General features: G+C 35.6%; 7 protein-coding genes across 7 annotated transcripts; 3 read left to right on the top strand and 4 right to left on the bottom strand.

Annotated features, from left to right (window-relative positions):
- Positions 1-147: 147 nt before the first annotated feature.
- Positions 148-1,665, top strand: GID8 (glucose-induced degradation complex subunit GID8; the record flags this gene model as incomplete). The annotated part of the gene is made up of 1 exon (XM_448397.1): positions 148-1,665. One exon carries the CDS (start codon positions 148-150, stop codon positions 1,663-1,665), a length of 1,518 nt encoding a protein of 505 aa, XP_448397.1.
- Positions 1,666-1,844: 179 nt separating this feature from the next.
- On the bottom strand, positions 1,845-2,552 carry ERG29 (Erg29p; the record flags this gene model as incomplete). The annotated part of the gene is made up of 1 exon (XM_448396.1): positions 1,845-2,552. One exon carries the CDS (start codon positions 2,550-2,552, stop codon positions 1,845-1,847), a length of 708 nt encoding a protein of 235 aa, XP_448396.1.
- A 320-nt stretch (positions 2,553-2,872) lies between these two features.
- Positions 2,873-3,958, bottom strand: REC114 (Rec114p; the record flags this gene model as incomplete). Its single annotated transcript, XM_448395.2, has 1 exon — positions 2,873-3,958. The coding sequence occupies one exon, from the start codon at positions 3,956-3,958 to the stop codon at positions 2,873-2,875; it is 1,086 nt and encodes a 361-aa protein (XP_448395.2).
- Positions 3,959-4,372: 414 nt separating this feature from the next.
- Positions 4,373-4,987, top strand: JLP2 (Jlp2p; the record flags this gene model as incomplete). Its single annotated transcript, XM_448394.1, has 1 exon — positions 4,373-4,987. One exon carries the CDS (start codon positions 4,373-4,375, stop codon positions 4,985-4,987), a length of 615 nt encoding a protein of 204 aa, XP_448394.1.
- A 385-nt stretch (positions 4,988-5,372) lies between these two features.
- Positions 5,373-6,914, top strand: RRB1 (ribosome biosynthesis protein RRB1; the record flags this gene model as incomplete). The annotated part of the gene is made up of 1 exon (XM_448393.1): positions 5,373-6,914. One exon carries the CDS (start codon positions 5,373-5,375, stop codon positions 6,912-6,914), a length of 1,542 nt encoding a protein of 513 aa, XP_448393.1.
- Positions 6,915-7,124: 210 nt separating this feature from the next.
- Positions 7,125-8,039, bottom strand: DPI35 (Dpi35p; the record flags this gene model as incomplete). Its single annotated transcript, XM_448392.1, has 1 exon — positions 7,125-8,039. One exon carries the CDS (start codon positions 8,037-8,039, stop codon positions 7,125-7,127), a length of 915 nt encoding a protein of 304 aa, XP_448392.1.
- Positions 8,040-8,403: 364 nt separating this feature from the next.
- Positions 8,404-12,357, bottom strand: POM152 (Pom152p; the record flags this gene model as incomplete). Its single annotated transcript, XM_448391.1, has 1 exon — positions 8,404-12,357. One exon carries the CDS (start codon positions 12,355-12,357, stop codon positions 8,404-8,406), a length of 3,954 nt encoding a protein of 1,317 aa, XP_448391.1.
- Between the last annotated feature and the right edge of the window lie 343 nt (positions 12,358-12,700).

Here is a 12,700-nt window from a genome sequence, read left to right as displayed (position 1 = left end):
ATTTGTGCAAGCTATGATAATTAAAAGGGACGTTTAGAGTTTGAACTTTGCAGGAAAGTGCAATCCTAGTACAAATACTCCAGAATTACAGTGTTGTTAACCAATTTCTATTAAAAATAGCTAATATTCTGTTTCCAAGGTGGCAAAATGAGTGATATTAGGACTGATGATAATAGTAGCAAGAGTGAGTCTTTGGGGAGAAGTAGTCGTATATCAGATGGATATAAAGTTTATGGCAATGTAACCTTTTCGAGAGATGAGTGGAAAGGAATTGTTAGGAAGTATGCCAAACTTGGCGAAATGTATAATAATAAATCCGTTGGTGCATTTGAATCCACAAATTCTAATTTGAAAGGTTCTACGGGAACTCGGTTATCGTCTAATCCAAGTACCCAAGCTGGAACTATGGACTTGCCAAGTGTTAGAGAGCCATCGATACCTAAATTGTTACTAAATTATTTTGTTACAATGGCATTCGAAGAATCAAGTTTAAGGATGGCTAAAGAATTAGGATATATACAGACAAACAAGGACTCTATCGAATTCAATTCTTACTATAAAATCAAAGAGAGAGCACATATAATACATTTAATCAAAACTGGATCAATATCACAAGCAATGGATTCTATCAGTACTGTTTTTGGGGTAGAAGTGCTGGAAAATTCTGTAGATACTGATCTGTCAGTGTTTGCCGCAGATAAGAGGTCGCAAGTGGTGCAAAATATTAATTCAAAAAATGATAAGAATAGCCTTAGTAGCAGCGATGAGTCTGAGGTAGATACATATGGTGATGATGATATACATTTCAAGTTGTTGTTATTAAATTTGATAGAAATGATAAGAATCCAACATATAAAAATAAAAAGTGGTGAAGTAACTGAATTGGATAATAAATTTATACTAGATTTAATTGCATATTCACAGGAAAAGTTAGCTATGAAAGCCGCTAGAAATGACAAACATATGAAAGAGTTGGAACTAACTATGACATTGTTACTCTTCCCAATGCAATCTCTAGTGGATAAGAAGGAATCTCCAAAACTACCTGAAAGTTTAAGAAATTTGTACTCACTGTCACTACGTTCTCATGTGGCTGATATTGTTAATAGGAAATTATTGAAATACATCGTAAACTCAAATCTGATGCGGGATTCACCTGGTAAGGAGAAATTTAGAGATGTTAGTATCATTATAGACCCAAGAGGATACTTCTTGCAATCTGAAAGTATGGTCAATACCAACATTTTGAAGATCAAAACTAAGGATGAATTTAAAGATGATTTGTATAATGACGATAGATATAAGAACAACACTAAAACTTTCGAAAAGTATAAAAACGAATTTCAGAATGAAGACGGTTCTAACAACAGTTTAACTGGCTCCAACTCATATTGGGCTGAGACAACCGAAATGTTGAGAAGGCAAAGTAATACAACTTCTTCATCTGATAATGATCAATCAAGTTATTCGGAAAACGATAATAATGATAGCAAAAACAAAAAGCAGACAACTCATAATGCTAGTAAAAACGGTTTGTTGAAGGAGGATGGTAATCTCTCTGAATTCCAGTTCGAACCAAAGCTCGTTCAGATCATGAGACTATGGGCGTGGACAGAAAATCAACTTCATGTAAATGATATTGGAATTCCTAGAGTTGAAAATTAGATAGTTTTATTGATGCATCCCAAATCAGTATATCTCCTATATGTAGTTTGGATATCTCTATATGCATATATATCATATAAAACTAAGAAAACGGAGCTATCTCCATTCTACAATGCTATAATGAATTAATTTTACACATTCTTTTGTAAGTAGTATATTGGATTTACTAGCGACGTCAGCTAATTAATAACAAAAGTGGCATTGATGTGGCAACCAGTTTCGATCTTTAAAAAGCACAGCTGGACGCTATCAACACTAGCAGGTAGTAGTTCGCCCATTTTGTTGTAAATTATGACTCCTTTTGAAACTGTAAAGCTATCAGTACTGGGATCCACCAGTTCTGTGTAAAATCTTGAATCCCTAAATAGATGGTATAATTTTAATCTCAGAAGAGACAATGGACAACCAAATTCAGGTCTCTTTTCAAGTTCCCATTCTTCAGGTGTGAACTCAATATGGAAACTTAATGGTCTCTCTAGAATAGTCTTACCATTTTTTTCTATGTTGCAATCGACTGTTAGCTCGGATACAAAAACTGGCTTGGCGAAAAATTTATCTCTATCTTCAAACTCCTCAATTACAATACCACTCTTCTCGTCTTTATACTCACGGCCATGGTATTCGTCGCTTACAATCATTCTGTGTAGCTTTAAACCCTCGTCTATACGGCCTAGATTTAACTCATCGTATGTTTCCTTCTGGATTAAACTCATCTCGATGGTTATCCATAACTCATTGAAGAAAGCAATTGTGCCAATTACTAGTAAGAACAGCGTTATCCTTGCACTGTGTTGGTCATGGATGAACTGATGAACGTATGGTGTTTCCTTTAACTTTTCAATCACCTTTTCCTCAAAACAGAAGTATTGATTTTTCCAGCTCGACATCCTGTATTATGATAATGCCTATAAGACTGCTATTGCTGTTCCTGAAAATAGCTTATGAACAAATTGTGAAAAACCTAAAATACCATCATGCCTCTTTATAAGTAATCTCTAGTTCTACTAATCAGAAGTTGAATTATACTTTCTTTTTTTCAAAAGGGTTTTTCGGCTTCTACCTAAACGAGCCCATGCTTTGTCAGAAAAGAACAAACTTAAAAAATCTAGAAATTAGAGATCTTAAAATGCAATATTATATTTTTTGTCAATATATGACATTTGGCCAAAAATTCACCATTAATATAGTAGGTTTAACACAGTGTCAGTTAGTTGTGTTTTCTGCTCGACTTATGTTTTGATTTCTTCTCAATGTTAATAAAATATTTCTCAATTCGGCGCACCCAAATCATAAAAAGCTTATCTCGTAACTTTCTTTTTAAAAGTCTCTTTGTAATAACTGGCTTTGTATGTTTGGTGACATCTGTTGTGTTTGTGTTGCATATTTCTTCTGTGTTTACTGTAGTGAGGAATTGTTTATTTAAGGGTGCGTTATTTTCACTGTCAATAATGTCGCTGATGTTGCCAAACTTTATTTCTGGTATGATCAGTTGAGCGGATTCATTTGGAATTATATAGGGATGGATTTTATCACTAAGTTTAACTATGTTGTGATTGGCGTTTACAATTTCTTGATTCCCTCCCTTTTTAATCGGAGGAGTTTTATCCGATGAAGATGTACTATTTCGTAAATTATCGCCGATGTGAACTAAAGGCAAACTATTGAGTAACGTAGTATCGACGTTTTTATGTGTGGAGCACAAATCTTGTCGATGTCTTGGAGGGTCTCCGCTTGGGTAATTTAAATTATTAATATTTTTATAATTTGGTGATGGAATTATGTTTTCTCTCTGGCTAAATATCAACATTTGGGATTGTTGGGACGTTGCCAACTTATCTTGAACTTCATTCTCTTCACTGTTAACTCTTCGAGCCTTTTTAATTTTGAAACCAATTTGAGTCAGAATACCATATGCAACCATGTACTCATTAGAATTGAACTCGATTTGAAAGCGATTCAAGTACTGAAATTTGTCAACCTGCGTGAGATACTTGCATGATATAACTGGTGATTGTGCGGAGAATTGAACGAAAGACACAATAGTGTTATCTTTGATTAAAATGTCTTCATGCTCTATTTGCATGCTTAATATTTTTAACCGACAAGCTTTGGAGTCACTTGTAACCAATAGTACCAAAAACATGGGGCATTCCGAGGTCCCTGTGATGTGGCTCCATAATGTGAGATCAAGTGGTGCAAATGCACTAGCGAATCCATGTGGTGCAGATATTTGACCTTGATATTTACTATACCTCATTACAGATAGCCTAAGGCACTCTTTATATCCATTCATTATTGCATGTAATATATAACACACATACAGAAGTATAAATTGTCCACAAAGCTCCACAGATGTATTCCTAAATGCTCACGAAATAATAATATGCCCTTCTACCCATATTTTAAGCATTTATACTGCTAACTACTGAATACAAATAAAACACTGTCCATCTAACCGCCGAAGACTAGTTTTGTCAGCCGCCAACCCTTTTATACTCTAATCAAAGCCGGGTAAGTTTTATACTTTCGAAAAGCGGCAGGAAAAGGAACCTTCTGTATTTAAAACACAATTTGTATAGATTGAGCTATAAACAGAAGTAGCCCTTAACCAAAACTTAGTTGGTATTCCTGGTGACTTCAAGGATCTTTCACTGGGGCAATCTTACACCTGATCAATAATTGCTCAGATCGAAAGCGATTTGAGGGAATGGTATATTTTTATGAATCGCAGCCGGAGTTGGGCTATGATGGCTACCAAGTGATAATTGGTAAGGACAAGTTCGAGAATGACTTGCTTATTAAATATGGCTACAGAGAACTGAACTATATGTGGTTTCATACCGACAAGTACTCCAGCGGGCATGTCTATTTGAAAATGAAAGAGAGTGAGAAGTCTTTGGGTGATGTCCCGAAAGCAGTGGTCGAGGACTGTCTACAGTTATGCAAATCAGAATCCATACAGGGCAATAAAATGCCAGAATGCACTATTATATATACACCTTGGCACAATCTGCGCAAGAACAGGTACATGAAACCAGGTGAGGTGTCTTTCAAGTCAGTGAAGAATTGTAAGAAGACAGTATGCTATAACAGAGACAATAAGATATTGAACAGATTGAGCAAAACGAGGGTTGAAATATACGATGATGTTGAAAAGTTGCTTCATGAAGCAAAGAAATCAAAAGATCCAAATTATTTCACAGACTACATTTCGAGAAACAGGGACTCTCTAGTCGAAGCAGAAAAGGTACGGAAGCAGTTGTCAAAATTGGCAAAACAGAAGAAGAAAAAGGAAACAGAAGAGGAGTTCTATAACAACTAATTTTCTATTAATTTGAAATAATCCAATGCTCTCAGACAAGATCACATTCCTATCCCCTTCACAATCACATATACAATGTATGCTCTCCGTTAGCCTTTCATTTCTTTTCTAGATGCTTATTATTCACCCTCAGAGGTTGCCCTACGAAGTACTTCACACAGGATCACCGAAATTGTAGAAAAAAAAAAATTTTACAACAAAAAGCGATGAGCATCTCAAAATTTTTATTAAAATAAGAACATAATCTGTTGTTAGATATCGCAGAGGTTGCTTTCAAGCTCAAGCAATTATTATCCTCAGAGTGTTTCACTAATCACTAGTGCTCAAAATTGTGGTTGTAGAAAAGTCTGTTTTCTCAACTAGAACCTAGAAGGATAATTCCAAGATGTCTAAAAGAAGTTTAGATTCCTCTGCTGATGAGAGAGTTGTTTCCGCAAGGACCGGCAGCCAATCAGTTCCCAAGTCCTATTCTACTGCTGATGGGGAGCAGATATCAGATAGTGGTATGATAGAAGATTTGAGTGATAACTTCGAAAGCGATGAGGATATAATTGAAATTGATGGTGAAGATGACGAAGATGAAGACGAAATTACTGATGAGAGTGCGTTTCTGCAAAAGAAAGAAGCCAAGGCTAAAGAAACAATTGAGAAGGACAATCAACAAGAAAAAGGTGGAGAAGAACTTTATTTACCTCATATGTCGAGACCATTAGGTCCTGATGAAGTTTTAGAAGCCGACCCAACAGTATACGAGATGCTTCATAATGTGAATATGCCCTGGCCATGTTTATCTTTAGATATTATTCCTGATACATTGGGTTCAGAACGTAGAAACTATCCTCAATCTATTTTAATGACAACTGCCACTCAAGCTTCTAAGAAGAAGGAAAATGAACTGATGGTTTTAAGTCTATCTAACCTAACTAAAACATTACTAAAAGATGAAGAAGAGGAAGAAGAAGAAGAAGACGACGACGATGTTGAACCAATCATCGAAAATGAAAACATTGCATTAAGGGATACAACAAATAGAATCAAGGTGTCTCCATTCGCATCACAATCACAAGAGGTGTTGACTGCAACCATGTCCGAAAATGGTGAGGTCTACATATTTGATATAGGTGCACAAGCAAAATGCTTCAATAGTCCTGGCTACCAAATTCCAAAACAATCAAAAAGGCCCGTTCACACTATCAGAAACCACGGTAATGTTGAAGGCTATGGTCTTGATTGGTCACCTCTGATTAAGTCTGGTGCTCTTCTATCAGGTGATTGTTCCGGTCAGATCTATTTAACCCAGAGACATACATCAAAATGGGTCACCGATAAGCAAGCATACAGTGTCGGTAACAACAAATCAATAGAAGATATTCAGTGGTCAAAAACCGAATCTACTGTTTTTGCAACTGCAGGATGTGACGGTTACATAAGAGTTTGGGACACCAGATCTAAAAAACATAAACCGGCTATTTCAGTCAAGGCTTCAAATACTGATGTCAATGTCATCAGTTGGAATGAAAAAATCGGTTACCTGTTGGCAAGTGGTGATGATAATGGCTCTTGGGGTGTCTGGGATCTAAGGCAATTTACACCTGATAATGCTGCTAACATACAACCAGTTGCTCAATACAACTTCCACAAGGGTGCTATTACATCGATTGCTTTCAATCCACTCGAAGAGTCCATTGTAGCTGTAGGATCAGAAGACAATACTGTTACTTTATGGGATCTTTCTGTTGAAGCAGATGACGAAGAGATTAAACAACAGACCGAAGAAACTAAAGAGTTGAAGGAAATTCCTCCACAGCTGTTGTTTGTACATTGGCAGAAGGAGATAAAGGATGTGAAATGGCACAAACAAATTCCAGGTTGTCTAGTAAGTACTGGTACAGATGGTCTAAATATATGGAAGACCATCAGTGTTTGAATTATCAATCACATACCGAATGAGAATATTTTTATCAGACATATATGTATAAATCATGTATTATGCATAAAATAGAGCACTTTGCATAGGGTCTTTAATACCTCCAATTTCTGCAGTTTATAAGATAACATATTTATTATTAGTCGTAACCACTAACTAGTGTATAATTACCTTAAATTAATGCCTTAATACTAAATAATTGTTAGCGTATTACTCATTTACCTGAACATCAAGGATGGTCGCCAACGTTCTTAGATTGGAGATAACATACTCCCTATCAGAGACCTGGAAAGTATCTGTTTGCTTGATTCCTATTTCCCAAGATTCTAGAGAGTTATTGTCAATTTTGTGCATATCTAAATCATGTTTTATATCCGCAAAGCTACCATCAAAGTAGCCATATTTATTTACTCTATCAATCAAAATACCAACCAAGCCAGTTTTGGCAGGTCCTTCCATATCATTAATCTTTTCATCACCAATGTGCCAACAAAATTGCTTAAATTCTTCTTTACTACAGTTTTTTATTAAATCTGGAAACCGGTTTAATATATCATCCAAGGCGTACTCGTATATTTTCTGATCAGGCTTACTAAAACCAACATCATAAGACAAATATATATTGCCATCAAAATATTTATCCAATCCAAAGCTCTTAATAACATCCCCGGCGTAAGGGTCCGCATTGCTGATGACACCGAATATGACATCAGGATATTTTTGGCGAATTCCCTTCAATAGAGCAATTAAATCAGGATATACAAAAAAGGCTTCACAGCTACCAAAACGATCCAATATTGCTTCTACTACATCATCTGATAATTTAATAGGCTTGAATACTTCTGTGATCATTATTTGCCACCATTGCTTAGCCGATATACCAGTATTCTTACCATAATTAGGGTGTTCCAGTTTCAATTTCGAATACACTGATGGAAAGTTGGCAGATAGCTCTTGTGGATCCACTTTCACCCCATATATCGAAGCAACATTACTGTACTGTTCCATTACTGGCAAAACAGTTGCATACAAAGTATTATAAGCATCAAAAGTTATCAGCTTAGGCGTGCGTAGACTAATTTTGCTGTTCCAATTCTGAATTGGAATCTTCTTAGGAAAAACCATCTCTTCTATTTTATAAGCTAGCTAGAGAAATCAATTGGGTGATCTATAATTATACACTTGAGCAGACACCTACCAGATATTTGTGTGTATTTTAAGTAAAACTCATTTTGAATCATCATGTAAGACTAATCGAATTAAAGCCTTACAATTTGCATTCAAAGCTGTGAATCGCTAGTGCAAGAAAAATGGGTACTAACTACAAGAAAAAAGTGACAGATGTCCTAAAATAGAATGCTATTACCATTTACAATGGCACTACTATACATTATATACCCACAAACAAAAGTTTGGGATTATTTACCCGAGTGATTCTTTAGAGGCCTTTCCTATTTCTCAATAGAAGAAGTTGGACTATTGAATGAAATCACATCTGGAAAAAAGCATCGTTCTTTGCAAAACAATGAGCATCTGCAACTTCTATTGCCTCATAAGTTCCTTGTAAGCTGGTTACTACACGGTATTCATATTCATAGATGTCGGTAATTTTGTGCGTTTCAATGACTTGCTGTTTTCCATTAACTGTGGGGTCCTCTGCTCTTATATATGTTAATGAAAATGGAGGTGTTCCTTCAAATGAGAAAATGACCTCAACTTGATCACCTTCGTGAATATCTGCAACCGTATACTTACCTTGAGAAACAGTTACCGATGGTATCGGATGTATTATCAGTGATAACTTCTCATGTTCAGTTGCTAGCCCTGGTTTTTGGAAATCCACAACACATTTAGATGCCGCATCTTGCAATGTTCTAATTGAGATAACACCAGGTTCTGATGCATATCTAACAAATTGTGAAGACTTTTCAGTAAATTTTAATTGAATTCCGTTAAATTCATAGCCTATTTGATATGGAGGTACACCATTCAATTGATAGGACACATAATCACCAACACAATAATCTGATGTGGAATCCAAGAGATGTATTTTTGGTGCTTCCACAACGGATAGTTGTAGAGTTGTCACTGAAGAAAGCATATTTTCATTAACACAACCATTGGCGTCTACCACTTTTACAATACGAATTTCGTGATTACCCATTTTCAGATCTTTGTATATTTCTGATGCTGATAGATATTCACCATCGACATCATTTATGACAAATTGATCCACTCTACTTGTACTTTCATGATATACATTTACAGTAACAACAAACGGTGCCTTACCTCTATTAATCTTTAATTTAAATGGTTCCATCAAATCAGCTTGCTCTAGGTTAGTGAAGCAGGTTCTAATGATTTTACCGGAATCTAGCAATTCTATCATAGGTGCTGGGTTTACACTTTGTCTAACTGCAACAGTAACCGATTTATGTGCAATGTTTTGCAAGGAAGTTTCATCATAATTTGAATCGGATAAACTTTTGATTATCATAGTATAAACACCTGCCTCGGAGCTTGGGAATTTCAATGATACATATTTTGTCGCTACTTGGATTTCCTCTTGTGATTTCTTTCCAGCAGGTGTTATCAAGTCATATTTCAAAATAAATGGTGGGGAACCAATTAAGCTCAAATCGACAGATGCCTCTTCTAATTCACAAACATCATCGTTCTTAAAGGTTAATGCATCCATTTTTTGTGTTCTTTTATTAGCTTGTACAACAAACGAAGGCTTGTCCAGATATTTAACTGCTACGCTGGCTAATTTATCTTCGACCTTACCTTCACAGGTTTTATCTTTAACTCCAGTTAGCTTATAGAGACCTGCTTCTTGTATTGAAAGAGCGAAATCAGAGTTTGAGCTAAACATTTCTTTAAATGTCTTGATAGTGTTACCTTCATGATCAATCTGCTCATAATTGATTTTGAATGGAGCAATACCACCCAATTTAATTGGAACTTTAGCTGTGCCTCCCTCCTTAATGAATATGTTCTGTTCTCTGTCAGTAGACGCAAAGGCGACAGTTGGTATATCCCTTCTGACATTGATTTTGGCATCAGCCTCAGATAGACTAACTACACACCCTTTGGCATCCTTAACAGATACCAAAGAGAGTATATACTCACCTCCAAGTTTGAATGGTGGTAACTCAATATCATGAATATTCGTGTTCAGATCCTTTTTGGAGTAAGAAGATCTCTTGTTTGATGAAGTTTCAACAATATCATAACTTAGTTCGAATGGTGGCTCACCGCGAAGTTCTACTGCAACATTATTCTTATGTCCCAAACATAGTTCAATGTTTTTGTTCTTACTAATCCGTGCACCAGGTTTTACTCTCATCGAGGTTTGAAATGTATAATCCTTCCCAGGTTGTAGAGGTATAGCTTCTGAGAAAATATTGTTGGATATACTCTCAAACACTATTTCATAAGTACCCTCGTGTTTAGGGCCATAAGAAAAATGTTTTCTTGAACTTTCACTTTTGATATATTTGGTATCATGGATGACTCTGTTATTATTTTCAATTCTGTATATCTTCACCGGGACTGTGAATGGTGGGACACCTGTAAACGATAAATCAAAATTCAAACCTACTTGTCCGACACATTCATCCAAAATTGGTTTAGAAACTACATTCAATTCTGGTGCAACTGGTTTTGTAACCAGTACATTAGACTTTCCAGAAACTACACCAGGACAAAACTCTGATTTTACCTTCAAAATTTTATATAAACCAGGTTCCGATACTTCTATCTCTTTGCTCTCAGAAGATGTTTTCACAGTAAACTTCTTGCTTACCCCACGCTCGTTAATAAATTCCAAATCAGCAGTGTATTCAGTCTTTTTTAGACGGTCTGATTTGATGTTCAAAAAAATGGATTTCTTCATTAGTTTGTTTGGGTTAAACTTTTCGCTCAAATAAGCACTTGCAATTCCATGGACAAAAAAGTCGTAGGTTAGATCATATTCCTGTAGTTGAGAGTCTGTCAATGTGCTATAGTCCATTTCATTTCCAAATCCGTCTATTAGCTTGTTAATTTTATATTTATAAGTACCACTTTTTTGTATAGTATTATCAAGTGTGATTACAATTGGATGAGATCTGGCCCATTTTGGATTATTCAGATGACTGTCCGAGAAGAATGCCTTTTGGCCATTCATTAACGGCGAGTCAAAGTTTTCAGGTTGTAAATTACTGTCAAAATATGTATACTGAACGCCATCAACTTCTTTCGTATAAGAGAGCTTTAATGGTGGTACACCATGAAGTTCCATTTTCATTACATCTGAATCACCGACACATCTATTACGATCACCAAAGCCAACTACGGTTATTGTTGGACAATGTGGGACAATTAACTGAGATGGTTGTATTTTCAAGTTCAGGTTATTTGCGTCAATAACTGTTTTCAATTGATAGATACCAATTCTTTTTAAAGGAATTGTCAGATACTTTACCTCCGATGACTTTTCTGTCCCGTCTATGCTATCCTTACGATGATAGTCATCCATAATAGAAAATGATTTGCTAGTAAAATTCAAAAGTTCTCTCTCCTTTGTGTAAAGGTCTGTGTATTCAATTTGAATCAATTCTAATGCAGAGGAGGAATTAACCCTAATTGGTACATTCATAGATGTGTCTACACCCTGAACACCATCTAGAGGAAAACAATAAGAGCTTTGGAATGGATTTAGAAACGCTGTGTTTTCAGGCAGAATTTTGACCGTTAAAGCACCCTTAAAGTGAGAAGAATAATCTGGTGCTTGTCTATTTTTAATTGTGTTACCTGTAATAGTAAATTCCTTTGCGTTGAATTTTTTCCAAGCAGACAACAGCATACCAAATAGAACAGTGGTTTTATTGTTACATAGAGCAATGTTGAAGGATGTGACTAACAAGACCTGCGAAATTACAACCCATGTAGGAAAGGTTAGTTTTGGAATGTTTAACACCGGAAGCGTAAAAAAAAAGGCCGCATCAACAATCAGATATTTAAATAGGAAATTGAACATATTGCTACCAATTGCAAACCCACTTATGGGAAGGCCCGATTGAAGGGCCATATTATCATATATTTTGTATGCTTGAATTAGGAAGAAAACTGATATCACCAGTGCCCTTTGTCTTGAAATATCTAAAGCTTCGGTAGAGACTAACGGCAATTGATCAACTTTCCTAAGTTTATTGTCTTTTCTTTCATTATTAACGTGTGCCGTTGTATTTACTCCATCGTATTTTTTGGAATTTTCAAAATGCATTTCAGTAGGAACATCCTTTCTGTTATATAGAAAACCGTCTTCAGCATTCTTGAATTCCTTAGTTTTTATTTGTGGATCATGCACTCTTTTCTTAGGTGAGCTCATCCCTGGTGAATTAAGCCAATGATCACCTCTAGGTGTGTCACTAAACATGTTCCATCTATTGCTGCTCATTACTGATTGAATATGTGTTTTTCAAAATACGCAGTTCAAAGCCAACAGAATGAGCTTAAAAAGGAATTCGGCAATTCTTAAACGTAACTTTTATCTGGTTTCTAATGACAATTAATGATTATGAAATTCAACTTGCTTAAATAAAAATGAAGAGCGTTATAGTTCACTATGTTTTATTTTACCTCTAGTTATGATCTATCTGAAAAGTTGAACTTTCACTGAGGCCAGTTATTTATAACCAAACTTTTTAGCCTGCCTCTCAACAATTACAAAAATGCTAGATGTACTGTTCACTTCTTACCGCGGTTTACCAGCTCTGAAGGTAATTAATTCATTATGCAGT

Source organism: Nakaseomyces glabratus, chromosome K (assembly GCF_010111755.1).
Source record: "Nakaseomyces glabratus chromosome K, complete sequence".
Classification (NCBI taxonomy): domain Eukaryota; kingdom Fungi; phylum Ascomycota; class Saccharomycetes; order Saccharomycetales; family Saccharomycetaceae; genus Nakaseomyces; species Nakaseomyces glabratus.
Note: the sequence above shows the minus strand (reverse complement) of the source record. Positions and strands in the feature narration are given on the sequence as shown.